This window comes from Streptopelia decaocto (genome assembly GCF_964273445.1).
Source record: "Streptopelia decaocto genome assembly, chromosome: 3".
NCBI lineage: Eukaryota > Metazoa > Chordata > Aves > Columbiformes > Columbidae > Streptopelia > Streptopelia decaocto.
Genome location: NC_138656.1, coordinates 96,255,636 through 96,270,909, shown reverse-complemented (window position 1 = coordinate 96,270,909; position 15,274 = coordinate 96,255,636). Strand labels below are relative to the sequence as shown.

General features: G+C 43.2%; 1 protein-coding gene across 3 annotated transcripts; it reads right to left on the bottom strand.

The window, feature by feature from the left end:
* Positions 1 to 3,336: 3,336 nt before the first annotated feature.
* Positions 3,337 to 11,559, bottom strand: GCM1 (glial cells missing transcription factor 1). Of its 3 annotated transcripts, none has more exons than XM_082048899.1 (5): positions 11,380 to 11,559; positions 9,344 to 9,596; positions 8,288 to 8,400; positions 7,176 to 7,304; positions 3,337 to 3,994 (listed from the first exon to the last, which is right to left on the bottom strand). In XM_082048899.1, exons 1-5 carry the CDS (start codon positions 11,479 to 11,481, stop codon positions 3,536 to 3,538), a joined length of 1,056 nt encoding a protein of 351 aa, XP_081905025.1. In that variant the 5' UTR covers positions 11,482 to 11,559; the 3' UTR covers positions 3,337 to 3,535. The 3 variants fall into 3 exon arrangements, with proteins under 3 accessions (XP_081905025.1, XP_081905027.1, XP_081905026.1); XM_082048901.1 differs by having other exon boundaries at positions 3,337 to 3,656; XM_082048900.1 differs by lacking the exon at positions 3,337 to 3,994 and adding an exon at positions 6,423 to 6,615.
* Between the last annotated feature and the right edge of the window lie 3,715 nt (positions 11,560 to 15,274).

The window sequence follows — 15,274 nt, the reverse complement described above, 5'->3', positions numbered from 1 at the left end:
CTTTCTGCAGCAGAGAGTAAAGTTACAGACTTGCCTGCAGGTAGATCCTCACATATCAATTGGTGTTTCTTCATGAAGCTACTCTGAATATCCTCAGGGTTCAGTATGTTTTCCTAAAATTGCAGAGGAAAATGCATTTAGTCCCATCTCTCACCTCTGATTCTTATCGCCACCCAGCTGGGTACAATACCTTAGAGCTGGTTGAAAGAGGCCTAAAGCAGTGACATATATATACACTTATTTTCACATATCCAAAATATGTTGCAAAAAGTCATTTTTGCAAAGGTCAGAGCTGGGATTACTATCTTCATATTTTGAGCTGTACAGATATAAATTTGGGACTATATATTGACCCACCGTGCTGATTGTATCTAAAGTGGAGGGAGCTGCTGCCAGCGCGGAAGTCACTGCAAGAATGTGTAAAGGTCAAACTGACCCTGGCAGCTTGTAAATCTGGAAAGCCTTTCGGTGTTCAGCCTTAGAAAAATCATGAAGTCTTAGTTTCCTCCATTTTAAAGAGGAATAAGCTGTCCTCTTAGAACCTGAAATATGTTCCTCTCAGAAACATACTGGGTGCAGTGAACACTGTGGGGCAGCCATGGGTGCACAGGCCCAGGAGCACGGGAGCTGCAAGAAGGCCCAGCCCTGCTCTGGCAGGAGATGTTGCGGGGAACTGTGCTCACAGGAACAGATTTGGTTTTGGAAAACATTTGGTTCAGACTTAAGGACAAAGGAACAAAAAGCTTCCTGCTTCTCAGACAGGAAGATGGGTTTGGTAGTAATTGTCTTCTAGGAAGGTTTGGTAGTAACAGTCCTTTAGGAAGCCTATGAAACTCAGTAGCTGGAGTTTCCTCCAGAAGAGCTGCCCATCTTCAAAGACTTGAAGAAATGTTTGATCTGCAGGAAGGAGAATCAAACATGAGTTAAAAAATGCTAATAGTTAGGATGGGGACAGTGAAGCCATGGAACAGGTTATAGGGCCAGTTATCAAATCCCCTCTGCTGTAGGTTTTGAAAAGCAGAGGAAGGTGTTGGCAAGTGCAAAGGGGATGGATAGATGGCACTTCAGTGTGGGAGCCATGTCTGAGGAGCCTCCCAGCCGCACACCCGTGTGGCACCACTGCTGCAGGGCCGTGCTGGCAGCGGACGAGAGGGGACACAAGGCACAGCAGGACGGCAGTGGGCAGGGTCCGTACCCTGCGCGGTCCCTCACTGGAGCAACTGGTTTGGCAGTCACAGAGGAATCTCATCTATGGAACATGCAGCCCCAGGGAACCGGCCTGTCCCTCGTCCTGCAGCTCACCTCCCGAAGCACAAAGCTCTTGTGGCTCCTATTGATTTCCCTTTTTCTGTCTTAAAAGGTAGAGGTTGTTATTACCCTTGATCAAAGTTTCCTTCTCTGAGTTACTGATCCAAAGAATCACCATAAAACATGCAAAGTTTGCAATTAGCATGGGAATAACTCATAGACTAAAAAAACTTTGGATGAGCTGACCCTCCCCTCCAACAGCGGACTGTCATTTTGGGATCTATATTTCAATTTTTTTCTGCATAAAACAAATCACTACACATCCCCTGTTTCACAAATTGCAATAAACATTTTGGAACAGTCCATAAATATAATTTGTTCTTTTCTTGTAAATGTCTCTAAACTCCACCCTCCATAATGAGAACTATTTCCCTGGTAATTAATGTATTCCAAAAAAAGAGGGAATCTGAAAATTAAAAGCAAGAAAAAAAAAAAGAAATTATAAGACTGAAAATGTTAGGTGGACACAAGACACACCACAGTCTGAGGTAATGTGAAGAGTTTTTATTGTCACTTACTTCTTAATAGTGTCCTCATAGGCTCATCCCAACAACTGTAGCCTGTGGGACCACAACTTTCTCTGCAGGCAGGGCAGGACACAGTCAGAACCTCCAGCTGGGCAGCCCATGGAGCCAAGGCTCTTTACCTTTGCTGTGATTAAAGGAACCAGCCACGAAATGTGGCTTTGGACACAACCCCCTCAGCTCTTTCTGGCAGAGGGGACAGCAGGGATGTGTGTCAGTGCCTCCCTCTGCAGGGTGAGGGCTGGCAGCCCCTGGAGCGCAGTCCTGAGAGCAGCAAAAGTGCATGCAGGAAAGTCATGTAGATGTGAATTACGGGAAAACTTAAAGATATCTTTATGAAAGATCTCCGCGCTGGCCACTAAATTCAGGAAAGAAAATTCACATTTGGCACCCTACTTTTTTAAACAAATGTATGAAACTGACAGCTCCTGCTGAAATATAGCTCATGAAAGTGGTCAGAAAAGGGGGTAATGTATGGAAAGGATGCTGGAGGATTTGTTAGAGTCTGCAATGAAAGAAATGAGAAGTGGCTGGAAAAAGCAGCAGGGCACCTTGAATATGTGCATGAATGAAGCTGGGTCAGACAGTGAATATATACATGTATGAAACTGGGCTCAGCCATGCAGAAAAGTGTTTGGGGATACTGGTGGATGAAAGATTGGACACGAGCTGGCAGTGTGCGCTTGTAGCCCGGAAGGCAAATCATATCCTGGGCTACATCAAAAGAAGCGTGTCCAACTGAGGGAGGTGATTCTGCCCCTCTGCTCTGCTCTGGTGAGACCCCACCTGCAGTTCTGCATCCAGCTCTGGAACCCTCAGTACAGGAAAGCCATGGACTTGTTGGAGAGGGGTCAGAGGAGGCTACTAAGATGTGATGTGGAATGGAACACCTCTGCTATGAGGACAGGATGAGAGAGTTGGGGCTGTTCAGCCTGGACAAGAGGAGGCTCCAGGAAGACCTTATTGTGACCTTTCAGTACTTAAAAGGGGCCTATGAGAAATATGTGGACAGGCTTTTAAACACGGCCTGTTACGGTAGGGCAAGTGGTAAGGGTTTTAAACTAAAAGAGGGTAGATTTGATGTAAGGAAAAAATTATTCACTATGAGGGTAGTGAGGCACTGGAACAGGCTGCTCAGAGAAACTGCGGATGCTCCATCCTTGGAAGTGTTCAAGGCCAGGTTGGTTGGGGCTTTGAGCAATGTGATCTAGTGGAAGATGTCCCTGTCCATAGCATGGGTGTTGGAACTAGATGATCTTTAAGGTCCTTTCCAACCCAAACCCTTCTATGCTTATTCTATACAATAGAATTTGCAGGACTGGCGCAGTGGAGGGACTTAGATCACTACCTGAAGAAGCGGGAAGAAAGCAGAGGGTCACACACAACAGTTGTGGTCCTTGAGGTCATCTTCCACAGTCCCACAGGCTTGAACAAACAGGGTATCAAGGGGGATTGAAATGCTACCAAACCAGAATGGCAGTGAGGTGGTCTGTAAGAGCTGATACTTTTATTAGACCAATGAAATAGTGGGAAAAAATATTACAGTTAAAAAAAAATAACAAAGGCAAGTCTTCAGGTATGAAAGCCCCTCCTGAGGCTCTCAAGAGGAGCTAATGGGGGAACTGGTGCAGTAGCACTTTCACATCTGCGTTGCAATGGAGCATTAGGCTAGTTGCCAGAGGATGAGGATGGGGAGAGGTCATTTAAAGCTGTTCACCGTAGCGGGTACAGGTTAAAAAGCATGTCGCCATTGCAGTAGTTGAGACCTGTATGGTGCCTTCCCTTGGCCTTGTCTCACTCGCTTCCCCCTCGAGGTGCTGAGAGCTGCGTGGGACATGATGGATGCCGGGGTGGGCGCAGTGCTGGGGGGAAGCGGCTGCACAGGGCGGGTTGGCTGTGGGGCTGGCATGGCCTCTGCAAGGCCTCCCGGCGCTGGGCACCCTCCCAAAAGCCAGGCTCCTGCTCCAGGTTGGTAATTCTCCAGTGCCCCCGTCCTCCCCAGCTGCCCTTGGGCACGGCGGCCACCCAGAGCAGCTGCCCAGTGTTGGCTCCTGGAAGCTTTTGCTTAAATGCCCCCTGAAATTAGCAGGTAGAACATAAGCATCCATGTTGGAAAGAAGCAAAGGCAAAGTCTCCTGCGTCGGCAGTGCACCTGTCAGAGACTTGGAAAAGCAAGGCATAGTTTAGTAAAACAAGGTGTACTCTAGCAGCATGAAATAACCATCCTGCATGAGACCCTCACGAATGCATTAAATTAATACAGATAGTGAAGTAGACGCTGTTAACAGAACCCCCTTGAAGGTTAATGCCAGTGGGCTTTAGGGGCAAACCAAACAGGGGGCCCAGATCATGGGTCTGGGTTTGTTTTACCATTTTTTGCCCAAAGCTTGTTTTACACTGAAAGAATTGTTAGACTGCACATTCACAGCCCTCAGGGTCCACTGCCAGCATATACTGAAGAAGCATCTGAGAATGAAATTATGCTAATACATTTGACACAACAGAATTTCTTTTTTTTTTTTTTTTTTTTCTATGGAGTTTGGAAAAGCTAAGCATGATGGTTTTTTAACTGGTTGTTAGGAAGTGATCTTTTCATTACAATAATATTATGCTTCAGCTTTTCCAGACTGCACTTCTATTTCCAACTGATAAATTTTCCTCTTTACATTTCTTTATCCCACAAACGGAAATTTCATTCAGGGAGGGAGCAGCACACAAGAATTATTCTTCTGGGTCTTTTGTTCTGGATATTTCACAACTTCTTTAATTGCCCTAATTATTGGTTATAATTTTGCAAACTTTAATTCCTTTCAGAATACTCATTCTGTCCTATCCTTTCTGATGAGTACTTGCAGGTCTCTCTTCTTTGTAATTCTGCTTTTGCATTCATTTAATTACAGTGATTTTGCTGACTGCCAGAGTAGCAAAGCTTCTTTCAGCTGTTCTCCACCTAGCACGAGAAGAAATTCCAACAGCCTGACATAGGACCCAGCCCACCTTCAGCTAAAGACCTACTGACACCATAGGGAAAACATCCTATGTATCACTTGCTTTATTTTGGGCTCATATATTTTTCTAGTTCTCCTCCCTGGCCTCTTGTGTGCATATGAAAATTGAATCTTTTCAGAAGACTTTTTGCAGATTCAGCAACAGAGGTTCTGCACGTCACATCAGACTCCTGAGTTGTTTGTATTGCAGTTAGTCTTGGCAGAACACAACTATGGTTATTCCCCCAAAAAAACTGCTGGAGACCCATGAACTGGAAGGGTAAATGGTATCACTCTGACTGCACAGTTAGACCAGCTAAGACCACGCTCTACAATTAGATGTTTATGACATCTTTGGTCTGTTGTTACTCCCATACAATTTGAAGTGAAAGCACCAGGAAGATGATACAGGAAGGAAAAGATGAAGATGTGTCTAGAGGGAACTTGACCTCAGTAAGACCAGTAAGCTCTGGTATAAAAGAAAAAAAAAGCCCTGAGGTTCAGTAACATTTCCTAGGTGAGGAAGATTTTAGTGATCATGGGGACAGAATTAAACCAGTGATATGAATATAATTGTTCCTTTGTTCGTTAGACACATACACAGTGGCTCAGCTGCTTTTTCTTATGCTCATGTTCCCAGACACTTGTGTCAAGAGGCCACTGTCAGTCCATCCTGTACTCTGACTGTCCCATCCCACACCAGTGTGTCTCCATGAGAGTCACTCCTGAGCTCTGGATTTTAGTGTCCTCCTGAGTATTTCCATTAGAAACAGCTGCAGCTCTTACATTCATATTTCATTTCAATGGGTTTAACTTCCTCTGTTCACTCTTTTAAATCTGTTTCTTGGTCTCCCGGATCCCCCTGCTTTCCCATTTAAGAAGTCTGTCCCCACCTAGCGCAATCATCCCTTTTATCTGTAGCTGAGGGGGCACTGATTACTATCCCAAACATGGGGCTGGGAGGATGCACCACCTCTAGCACATCAAAAGACAAACTGAAGACCAGTGTTACAGAGGTATGTGTAGCACAGCCTTTGCAAGGAGGGTCACTGGAGGCAGCCTCACTGAGGTGGCCAAATGCTGCTCAGGGGCAGCTGTCCCTGCAGCACAGCATCTCTCTCCCTGGTGGGCATGGAGTCTGTGAATAAAATGATTCAGGCCTGTGTTTGAAGTAACTGGGTTTTCTTAAGTAAGGGCTGAGTGACCGGAAGAAGAAGGAATAAGGATTTCTGGATTTCCCTTGTTAATGACAAGTTGTTTTGTCAAGGTATCACAGAGAGTATATAACAGGCATATCATAGAGGTAATGTTATATACTGTATTCTATAGTAAAATAGTATATAGTGTGTGTGTACGTGTACACATATTTGTGTGTGTGTATGTGTGCACACACACGTGAATCTTCCTCCTGAGTTCACTTGTTCTCAAAACGTTTTCAAGTGTTAATTTGTTACAATTTTCTCATGGGGTGGTGCAATCAATACTATAAGTTAAATCTAATTAAAACCTTCTAAAATTTTCCTTCAATGTCAATACTGGTTAGACTAGGTATCTAGTTACTTTATTTCCAGATTTCTTTGTAAATAATTTAATTTTTGGAGCAGCACTGACAAAGAACTTGTAGCAAATTTTTCTAAAGGCAACACTTGCATTTATAAAAGGAAGGAGCTGGGGTTCTAAAGCTGTATCCATGCTACTAAATAAAATGATGCCGAGGACTGCTGTTGGTAACGGGGATCAAGAGACACAGCCTGGCAGCGTCCACGCTGCATCCTGGCCTTGGGTGACCTCTGGACCTGAAGTGAAATGATGCAAGGCTATTTTTCACAGTGTCAGCTTGAGATTGTTAATGCTGTTGGCTTGGAGCATGACAGTGCGAAGGGGCACGGGCATGTTCAAAGCAAGCTGTGTACAGTGATTCGACCCAAACCTGATACAACCTTGTCTGAAATCCTGCCAGGGAGTGGTCCCAGGCACGTGCTGTCCTCCTGACCTGTGCCAGGGCATTTTGTCTGTGAGCATGAGTTAGCACTGGCCAAATCCACAGCAAGGACCATGTGAATAGTGACATGACCAAGCCTGCCCTCTGGCCTTGTTTTGTTTACCAGTATAGATATAATCCCCTGCTGCCATCAGGCCCCAAGAGACTCCAGATGGAGGATGCTGGCAGGGGATGACAGTGCTGAGCAGAGCGGGCTGGTCAGGACAGCCCTGCTCCTTCCTGGGCTGATCACAGGAAGGCAGAACGTGGAGATGTAAAGCCTGCGCCCACCCAGACCCAAAGCCCACACAGCCTCCACTGTGCCTTGAATCATGGATCGCTGACCCCACAATTTCATTGATCAATAACAGTTACCTCAGTTTCCTGGCTTCTTTTTAATCTTGGAGAAGATGGAGAAAAAGCTGTCTGTGCTTTTTGGATTGATCTTCTTGCTTCTGCTTCTAGTTTTGTTTCTGGGCGTGGATGGTCATGAGCTCCTTTGGACTTTAGAAAGGAATTATGATATGCTAAAGTTAGAATCAACTTTGTTATTAATCTTAATGGAGCAGAATTTTTGTAGCACCAGCCAAACCCACACATATAGCTTGATATAATGCTTTGTATTTAATAAGAGTTATTTAATGTGAGCTCAAGTAACAAACATATCTTGGATGAAGTGTGATGGGGTAGGAAGTCTCTGAAATCATAAATCCACATTTATGTGCAGAAGAGAATCCACACACTAGAGCCTCAATTAAAGCCATAAGGTCTTTTGCAGCCTGGCTACAGTGTCCCTGCAGTCATTTCCATTCTTCTCACACTTTAGACATGTTTATCAGAACATTACTTTCCATTAGTGTCCACAGATAATTAATTTTATTTAACCTGCACATAAGTGAAAGACTGGAAAACAAAAATCAGCTCGGTGGCTATGGTACTAAACTAGGACTACAGCTTCCAGAAATAGTGCCCATTATTTAAACACTTGCATACACTGTTTTCAAGAGATAAGTCACATATAATGCACAGACAACATTTTCCATAGACAGTCCCTTGGGTACAAACATTTCCTGCCACAAGATACTCTCATGCTTATGCGTGGTGCCTTGGAGAAGAGGTTGAGATAACATGGCATTTCTGACTTTCGTTGGTTCTTATGTACTCAAGACAAAGTGCTTCAAAATCAACAGATTTTCATGGAACCCTGAATGAAAAATATAATGCACTGTAACATGATAGTAGCATAGGCTAATTTAGGTTGGAAGGGATCTCTGGAGGTCTACCTCAACCTCCTGCTCAGGCAGGACTAACTTCAGAGTTAGATCAGGCTGTTTAGGACCTTGCCCACCCATTGTGAGATTTCTTCTCTTTCCAGTCATTGTCGTATACAATTACTCTTATTTGTTGGAACAAAAGATGTCCTTAATAAGTCTTAAATAACAGTTTTCTTTAAAATTAATGTAAATGTAAAGTAATTTTATACCAACCTGAAAAAATATGAATCGGCCTTCATGCCTCCAGAAGTTGGTAACTGGGTAACCACCATGGCCTCGGCAGGAAAGGAGCCGCAGGGGCCCATTGCAGTTTGGACAGCATTTCCCTGGGGCAAAGATGGTTGGAAACATTTTCTATACAGCATTGATCAGCTGAATCCCATGTGATGCAATGGTTCAGTGGTGGTGGACTGTCACTTCTGGCTTGGGGATCAGAAACTACACTGAGAAAAACTATGCAAAAAACTTTCAAAAATAAGCAAAAATAATAAAATCAAACTAATCATTGCCTTCGTTCTGTTCCATTATTAAATGTAACTGGCAACAAATATTTCTAGTATAGCTTTATTATAAATTTTTCATGATAATAACATGGTCAGGTTTAGTTGTTTTTAACTTGGTAATGTCTGAATTGTCATATGTGTTCTTGTTTGATTTTTCTAGAGTACATCATTACGACCTTGGCCAGTGCTTGAATAACATCTTTCTTTAGCCAAAATGTTCATCAAATCCGAAAATCAGTATGTGCTAGCTCTACTGAGCAATCAACAATTGTTTGGAATGGCCTCAAAAATGTGTGTGCGGCTCATGTTCTCTATTTGCATTGTCTTGCTCCAGAGACATGGCTATGAGGCCTATTTTCCAGTCATCACGGTTTATGAACAACTTCTTTCCTGCCAGACTTGCCTCCTGAGTTACTCTTGGGCCCATACAGTGATGAAGCCAACACTTGGGTCAGCCTGCACTGCACAGCTTTCTCAGTAGCCTGACCCATGGGCTTGAGAAGGCTGCCAATCAATCTCTAACCATCAGAAACAGAGAATTAAAATGAAAAAAAAAAAAAAAGAAAATAAAAGAAAACAAGAAAACAACTCCCCTCCAACAGTAAGAAATGCAAAATGGATAGTTATAAAATCCAGAGCTGCATTTTAATGTAATGCATGGCAGTGGAAAAGTTGGATAATCCAAAGGGTATCCTTTGCTTTGATTTCCTTTATGTTGTGTTCACTTATGAATTGCCATATAATGAACAGCCATGCTCGTACTCACGCTGTTGTTTTTGCCTAGCTTTATCACATATGGCTGGTCTTAGGTAGATCTTCCTTCCATCCAAGGTTGAGCAGTCATTGCCGCAGACCACCACCCCAAGGCAGGACTTTTTTAAGACGCGAGAGTTGTGGTTGTTGGTGTTTCTCATCGCCCAGCTGCTGTGGTGCCTCTGAGCATTTTTATCCTCTGAGCTATAGATACGTTTTACATAGGAATCAGGCCATTCTTGAAACCAGTCAGTCTGTCTTACATCCTGTGGAGAGACCAAAGCAAGCCACGTTTTAGGCTGGGGAGGAGAAAAGCTGTGCAAGAGCCCAGCAGACCTGGTCTTCTGCTGGGTGTCCTCTAGCCTGGGTGACCCCAGCACCCCGGCAGGCAATGCTGGTCAGCAGAATGGAGCAGTGGAGAGAAGGCAGAAAATATACAGCTCCCCGTGGCTCCCTGCAAGCCCCAAAGTGTCAGAAAAGCCTGGCCAAGAGGTGGTTCCCACCCACCCTCAGGTCCAGCTCAGTGCAGGGCCTCATGGGAGGGGAAGATGGAGCACTTGAAGTAAAATAGCAGATAGTTTGCTTGCAGGCAGCAGTCACCACCTGACTAACTTCTGTTAGCTTTCATGGCAGAGATCCTGCTTTACCTTTCAGGCCATTCGCAGCAGCGTTACACTGAGCCATTTGCCTTGGCTAGCTGGAAGAAGGGCAAATACTGAATCAGATTGAGACCATGCCCACATTTGTAGGACTTCAGTTCTGGACTGTGTATTTTGGCCTAACTGCCGTGGAAGACTTCTACAGTGATCTATATGAAGTCGAAACCAAAGAAACTGGACATCCTGGTCAGGTTTTATCTTCACTGATGGGGACTAAGCAAAAAAAAACCACAAGGACAACACTGTAAGGACCAATAAAAATAAAACTCAATGGAAAAGAAAACTGCAAACGACCAAACAGACATCACCTCAGTGGGTACAGTGAACACGGTAAAATGCAGTAAGCTGGAAAGCACCTACATACCTGCTGGTGGTTTTGATAAAAGGCTTTATAGGGGTACAAAAACTCAATAGGATTTTCCTTGAAATTGCTGATCCCAGGCACCGAGAGCCATTGCAGCAGCAAGAACATCAACTGAGAAGAGGAAAACTCCTGTGTTGCCCCCAGATCCATTGGATGGTGTAGGAAAGGGTGTGGAGAAAGACTCCGGCTGAAATGTGGGTAAAGGTGGCCTCGTGGCAGAGGGCAGGGAAGGAGGCAGCCTGGGACACGGGGGCTTTGGGTGAACAGCAGTGACCTAGCAGGGAAGAGACTGGGATCAGGTGAGAAAACAGGGCTGGGAGATGAAAGAGCTGGATAGTGAAGGATAGCGGCAGGAGGAATCTGGCACAAATATGCTAAGGCGAAGGACAGGGAGACAACATTGGGGTGCTGAGGGCTCTCAATGGAGAGCATGAGTGAGACTTATAGATAATAGGACTAGAAAAGGACCAAGGGAGGGAAAGATGACTATTCTGCCTTGCGGCAAACCTCTGCCCACTGCAGCAGGCTTTTCCCCGGTGCTGGTGAGAGAAGTGTTGCCTCCATATGGGAAGTCATCCCGCTTGCCTGAAGCCTGATCTGCAGCGGGGCTCAGCACCCAGAGTTGCAAGGCAGCCATGGCTGCTGTGCTCACTCCTCACAAAACACAACCCAGGGCAAAAAGCAGGTCCTGGACATCGCTAATTGAGCAGCCACAGCAGGAAATAGTCTTTTAGCCCTGCTTTCTCTGCAGCTTACACACCAGTGGACTAGAAAGGCAACACATCTGCAGTATCACTATTTTTCACGTATCAGCAGATCTTTCAATAATATGTTTAAGAAAAAATACATGGACATCTCAATATTTTGCTCGATATTTTCTAGTTTTTCAGCATAACACCCATAGCTCACGGTGGCAAAGAGAATAAAGGCAATGTGGCACAGATGACTGAGACAGCACTTAAGATCAGTGGTGAAGTGGAGAAGACTGATCAGAACTGGATAAATTTCTAAGACACAGACACGTACCTGGGGAAGTTTGATGTCATTGATATCCCAACTTCTCATTTCTCCATGTCGGGAAGCAGAGTCCTCCTGCTCCATAACAACATTGTCTGTACCTTTCAGCATTTTTAATCTCTTCCCAAAGTTAGCAAAAAAGTTTCTCTTCTGGTGCTTTTGAAGTTGACTGGCTGTCAGCACTCTCAAGCAGTTTACAACCAGGAAGCTGTTTCCTGAAGCTAAATGATAGAGAGGCTGCTCATTAAAGATAAAAATCAGTGTTCTTCTGCCAGAAAAACTTGTTCCATTAAAAGTTTTGCAAGCCAGCAATGCAGTGGAAAATATAGCTTAGAAACAGCCTGTGATGTTACAAAAGCATTGCTAACAGCAAACAATTCATGCTTTTATCATCTGTTTTGTTTTGCTCTGTCTCCTCTCATACCAAGTTTATTGTCTTGTAACTCTGCTCTCAGCCTCTTTGTACTTCTGATATGACTTTGGCTCAATATTTCCAGAGCCACACTGACTGAACATCTCAGCAACTGCTGGGGCTCTTTGAGTCGCTGCTTATCCATTAGATATTCTACATGCTGCACATGACAAAGGTGAGCAACAAGAAGCGACAGCTGCATCATTTCAGATGAAATGGTGCTCAGTCATTTCAAATATTGCTGGCATCTCTGAGAATTTACCAATTGCATGAGAGAAGTGTAGAAAAGGAGGCTGGGCTGCCTGCATTTTTCTGTCTCAACAGCAGACTGAAGTAAAAACCAAACCAAACAAAAATCTCCACACAAACCAAAAACCAACCAACCAAATAAACAAGCAAACAAAAAGCCCAACCAAACAACAACAACAACAGCAACCCACACCAAGGTATGTTTGATAAAAACATTTTTTGCCTGAAATCTCATAAAGCAGGCAGTTGACCTACTCTGAATTTCAGTACCGGCCAAGCTTAACAAAATATCCTCAGGGATCTCATGCATGAAAAAGTTTTTAGGTTTGTTTCCTTTGGCAGAAGTCACTGAAACTGAGAGAAAGGGTGAATCAGAAAATGAACAGGCCAGTTTTCTGTGTCTGGAAAATGGGAAATCTTCAGTGGTATCAGCAAGATCACTGTAATTTATGCCAGTTAAGGATTTGTTAAAGACTACTAAGTGGTGGGAGAAGAAGTAAAAACTACTTCATGTAACTCTATTTAATCAAATTTATTGAGTGCAATTTATTTTATTGTTATTTCTGGCTCATAGTTGACCCTTGGAAAATGACTTAGCCTTCATGCCTTAGTTTTCCCATTTATAAAATACCTGTGATCTTCATTTCTCTTGCTATATTATCACCTCACCTATAAAGCAAGAGTTTGTGGATATTTGCGCAACAGAGTCCCACTGCTCCACTTTTTGGCTCAAGCTGTGGCAGTTGGGGAGAAAGAAGGCTATGGCAGAGCCCCCCGCAATGGGAAAAGGCCCCACAGAGGGATGCCTGGTAGTCAGCACCAGTGTGCTCGGGAATCTGAACTGAGGCTGGTTCTTGGCTCTTTGTCGTGGGTTAACCACAGCTGGCAGCTAAGCACCACGCTGCCGCTCACTCAATCCACCTCAGTGGGGTGGGCAGAGAATCAGAAGGGTAAAAGTAAGAAAACTCAGGGGCTGGGATGAAGGCAGTTTAATAGATAAAGCAAAAGCCACACACAAACAAAGCACAACAAGCAGAACAATTCACTATTTCCCATCATCAGACACGTGTTCGGCCATCTCCAGGATAGCAGGGCTCAATCAGGCACAACTGTTACTTGGAAAGACAAACACCATCACTCTGATGGTCTCCTCACTTCCTTCTCCTTCCCCATATGCTCATCATGATGTCATATGGTGTGGAATATCCCTTTGGTCAGCTGGGGTCAGCTGTCCCAGCCATGTCCCCTCCCAACACCTTGTGCACCCCCAGCCCACTCACTGGTGGGGTGGTGTGAGACGCAGAGAAGTCCTTGACTTGGTGTAAGCACTGCTCAGCAGTAGCTAAAATATCCATTTTACCAACACTCTTTCAGCACAAAACCAAAACAGATCCCCATACTATCTACTGTCAAGAAAATTAACTCTCTCCCAGCCAAATCCAGCACACCATCATGGGTTCAAATTAGAAGTTAGACCAGAGGAGAAGGGAACATCAGTGCTCAGAAATACTGAAGGCTGTAAGAAACATCCAGACTTCATATATTTTCATATTGCACTACAATGAAGACTGAGATAATAAAGTTAAGACAAACAAAATATGAGCTGCATTGGAAAACTGAATTGAATTTCCTAAATAAATGACCCTTGAAAGTTGTGTTGCTCTAAAATATGAAGTGATTTGTTATATAATTCAAAATGATAGTCTCATTGCTTTTAAAATTACTTTTCAAAATGAGATGTCTTAGATATTGATTTTTAATTTTCTTCTTGTTAGACAAAATGGGATATTTATTCTTCTATGTTATACTGGTAGAGATAAAACAATAACTAAATATTACCTTAAAGATTAATGAAAGACAGATAATTTTATAGTAATACACACAAAAAATTAAATTACAGAGAAACATACGTTTTTTAGCTACTTGCAGGCAAAAGCTAAAATAGTAGCAAAAACTTTGAGTAGTAATTAACAGGATGATGTGATGTTAAATTTCTGATTTCTCTTCCCTTCCCCTGAGCAAACTGTTCTATTCTCTTAAATAAAAAAGTGAAAATTTGGGTGCCAACACCATATTCTTTTGATTTGGGAAAAAAACCCTGTAAAAATGGGAATTGTTATATTAGGAAGGAATGGTGTAAGTTGCACCTCTGTCTGGCACTGGAATGCGATGCAATTCATTGTGTTTGAAAAAAACAGTGAAAGTAATCTAGTTCTTCTCCTGCCCTTTGGTTTGGTGGGGTTTTTTGTTTGTTTCTTTGGGTTTTTTTGGTGTGTGTTGTGGGGTTTTTTTTTGTTTGTTTGTTGTTTTTTTGTTGTCATTTTTTTTTCTTATTCCTTGTAAATGCTCATGGGTACAGAAAGTAAGCAACAGGGTGTAGCAAGGTTCTGTTTTTGGTCCAATGTTTAACCTATCTGCTGATGATCTGGAAGAGAAGAAAACAGAAAGGGAGAAAAAAAAATGTCCACAGATTGCCATTCAGATGTATGTGAATTAATCTGAATAAATCCTTTAGAAGAAGTATTTATTTTTCTTACAGAACTGTTCTCAGTTAACTCATGGAGATGACCAAGGGACCCTTATGAGCAGTTCCACAAACACGAGGTGTCAGGCAAAAAGCAACTGTGCTGTTGGAAGGACTGCAGTGAAGAGCCATACAATAACCTGTAGTATTACCAATTCATGGACCATCATTGATTTTACAATATTGTGCAAAAAGACCAGTACTTCCCAGAAAAACAAAGGGCTCAGGGCATAGGAAACCCATAAAAGCTAGGATTGTTCACTCTAGAAAAGAGACATATAAGAGAGGCCACTATAAAAATGACCTAAAAAACAAATGGGTGTAGAGAAAGCAGGGGGTGCTTCTTGTTATTTAACCACCCAAGAGCCCAGGGGCACAGGGAGAAAACAAATGGCGAATTCAAAAGTGAGGCAAAGAAATGCATTTTTCATTCACAGTATAATTAGGATCAATTGGTGTAATGAAATCTATTTCCTCTCCCTACAAGCCTTGCCCTGCTTACTTCTTTAGACCCTTGTGCTATAACATTACTGCTAGTATCGCTGTAGCGTGTCATGAAGGTTGAACACTAGTTAAGGCTAAAGAGATCAAAAACATAGGAAAGAAATAATGTTGGAAGAAATTATATTTTATACTTACATCTGTGTGACATCTGAAATACGTTAGGATAGAGTTAGAAGATATATTAAGCCTCATATTTTATGATTTATGGCACATTC